Source organism: Arachis hypogaea, chromosome 15, assembly GCF_003086295.3.
Source record: "Arachis hypogaea cultivar Tifrunner chromosome 15, arahy.Tifrunner.gnm2.J5K5, whole genome shotgun sequence".
NCBI lineage: Eukaryota > Viridiplantae > Streptophyta > Magnoliopsida > Fabales > Fabaceae > Arachis > Arachis hypogaea.
The window spans coordinates 1,080,279-1,082,537 of NC_092050.1; the positions used below are offsets into that span (position 1 = coordinate 1,080,279).

Consider the following 2,259-nt stretch of genomic DNA (forward strand, 5'->3'; position numbering starts at 1 on the left):
TAAGCAAGTGTCGGAAGTTCGAATCTCGCCTTGTGCATGCAGCAACCCATTGGCCAGCGACAAACCCTTAAATGGAGCTCAGTACCGCGGCGGATTAGTTATTAGCTTGACGGGTTGGGAGATACAGTGGGAAATACATAACATAGGTGAATGAATTCATAGCAACAAAAGCATGACTCTTAAGTCTTAACACTTTTGTGTCAAAGCACAATGACAAAGCTAACGTGACGGCCAAAATTGGCGCCACAAACACACATTAATGAACTTATTGGAGCTAATTTTAGATTTCACTTTATAAAGCACTCATTCAATTCATCAAGAAAAGATAAATAAATAATGAAATGATTATTGTTAATAAATTCTCAACCAACATGACCTTGACCACCACGTCCTTATTAGACAACAAACCATTGTAAGTTAACCAAAAGAGATAAAAACTAGAGAGCAGAGAAAGCTATGAACAGAAAAAAGAAAAAGGGGAAATAAAAAAAAGTAAAAGTATTCCCATTTTCATTGTCTTTAGCCCCTTTTCCACGCTATCTTTTTCCCCTTTCATAGAAAACACACATTCTCACTGTCTTCTTGCCCCTTTCACTTGCAAACATATAATCTTATAAGAAACAACATTACCCCTCTTATCTTTTGCTTGTGTGCTAGTTAATAATTCTTATCAGATAAAAAACTTCTCATTACAATATCAACCACCAGTTAGATTTCATGTCATGATAGCATATCTCATGCCCATCTTCTGTTTGTGTTTTTGCTTCACTGAACAAGAAAAGCTCCTCCTATTCTCTTGTATCTTAAGTTCCATTTCAATTGTTCTCAGTGGTAGTTAATGGTTTATAATTCATAGCATATTCTTCTTTTCTTCTCCTTTAAAATCCCATGATTATTAGATGGCTTGTACTAGTACTAAATATTAGTATATAGTTATTTTTTGTTGTAAGGTTCTGATGCCATGGCATCTCTTGGCAACCCAAGAACTTGGGTTCCATATGTGAACAGCAAAGACTGTTCTCAAGGATTTTGCAGCTTGTACTGTCCACAGTGGTGTTATACAGTGTACCCTCCACCTCCTCCTCCTCCATTTGAATTCCCTGATGAAGATTCAGGTCCGAATTTCTCACCTCTTGTTATTGCAATCATTGGAGTGTTGGCAAGTGCTTTTCTCCTTGTGAGTTACTACACCATAATTTCCAAGTACTGTGGCAGAAGAGAATCATCCTCAGCAGAACATGAAGAAGAAGTAACAAATGTTGAGATTTTGGAAGACAACCACAACCCTTCACTCCATGAGCCATGGCATGCCTCAACAACTGGTCTAGATGAGGCACTCATCAAGACCATAACTGTTTGCAAGTACAAGAAAGGCGAAGGACTCGTTGAGGTAACGGATTGTTCCGTTTGCCTCAGCGAGTTCCAAGATGGCGAGAGCATTCGGCTCTTGCCAAAGTGTAGCCATGCTTTTCACATTCTTTGCATTGATACATGGCTCAAGTCTCACTCCAATTGCCCTCTTTGCCACGCCACGCTTTTCACCTTCAATGCTGCAGTGCCATTTCATGCGCTGCCGCCGGCACCCCAGGTGTTGGAACTACCTTCTTCAGCAAGAAATGAAGGTTCTTCTGAGAATGTGGTTCATGTAGATGAAAATGTGGATAATGGAACAAGGGAGAGTGATGAGTTATTGGATGTGGTGTTGGACGAAGGTGCACTGAATGGTAACAGAGAAGTTCCAAAGACTAATAATGCATTCAGAGCTTTCAGTGACTTGGGGAATTTGAGGGGAAGGCATGCTGAGCTTAGAGATGAGGATTACTATGAATCAATAAGAAGATCAGTGTCTATGGACCATTCCTTTCAAAATGGTGTTACACTTTCAGTAGCTGATGTTCTTCACATGAATCATGATCAAGATTCAAATGAAGAAGTTGGCACTTCAAAGAGATCATCATCATCAATGGGTGAAAGTAGCAAATCAAGCTATAGAAGAAGGGTGTTGCATTGTGTTCTGAGTCCAATTTCAATGAAGAGATCATTCTCAGGTGGAAGATTCTCTCTTAGTGGAAGAAATGGCAGGGGAAGGCAGGGGATTTTACCTTTATGATGACAAGTGTCTCATTTTATTTTATTTTTTTATCTTAATTTCAATTCCCTTTCTGATATAGATATGATGATGATGATTGAAAAGGAGATTGACCAATTTTGTGTGTGAAGATCTTAATGCTAGATATGATTGAATCTTTGTTGTAGCAA

The 2,259-nt window shown here is 38.9% G+C and overlaps 1 protein-coding gene across 1 annotated transcript; it reads left to right on the forward strand.

The window, feature by feature from the left end:
• Positions 1–281: 281 nt before the first annotated feature.
• LOC112747410 (RING-H2 finger protein ATL52-like) lies at positions 282–2,259 on the forward strand. Its single transcript, XM_025795401.3, has one exon. The coding sequence runs from the start codon at positions 962–964 to the stop codon at positions 2,108–2,110; it is 1,149 nt and encodes a 382-aa protein (XP_025651186.1). The 5' UTR covers positions 282–961; the 3' UTR covers positions 2,111–2,259.

Coding starts and splice junctions, on each gene's coding strand:
- LOC112747410 (XM_025795401.3), top strand. CDS start 962: ATGGCATCTCTTGGCAACCCAAGAACTTGGGTTCCATATGTGAACAGC.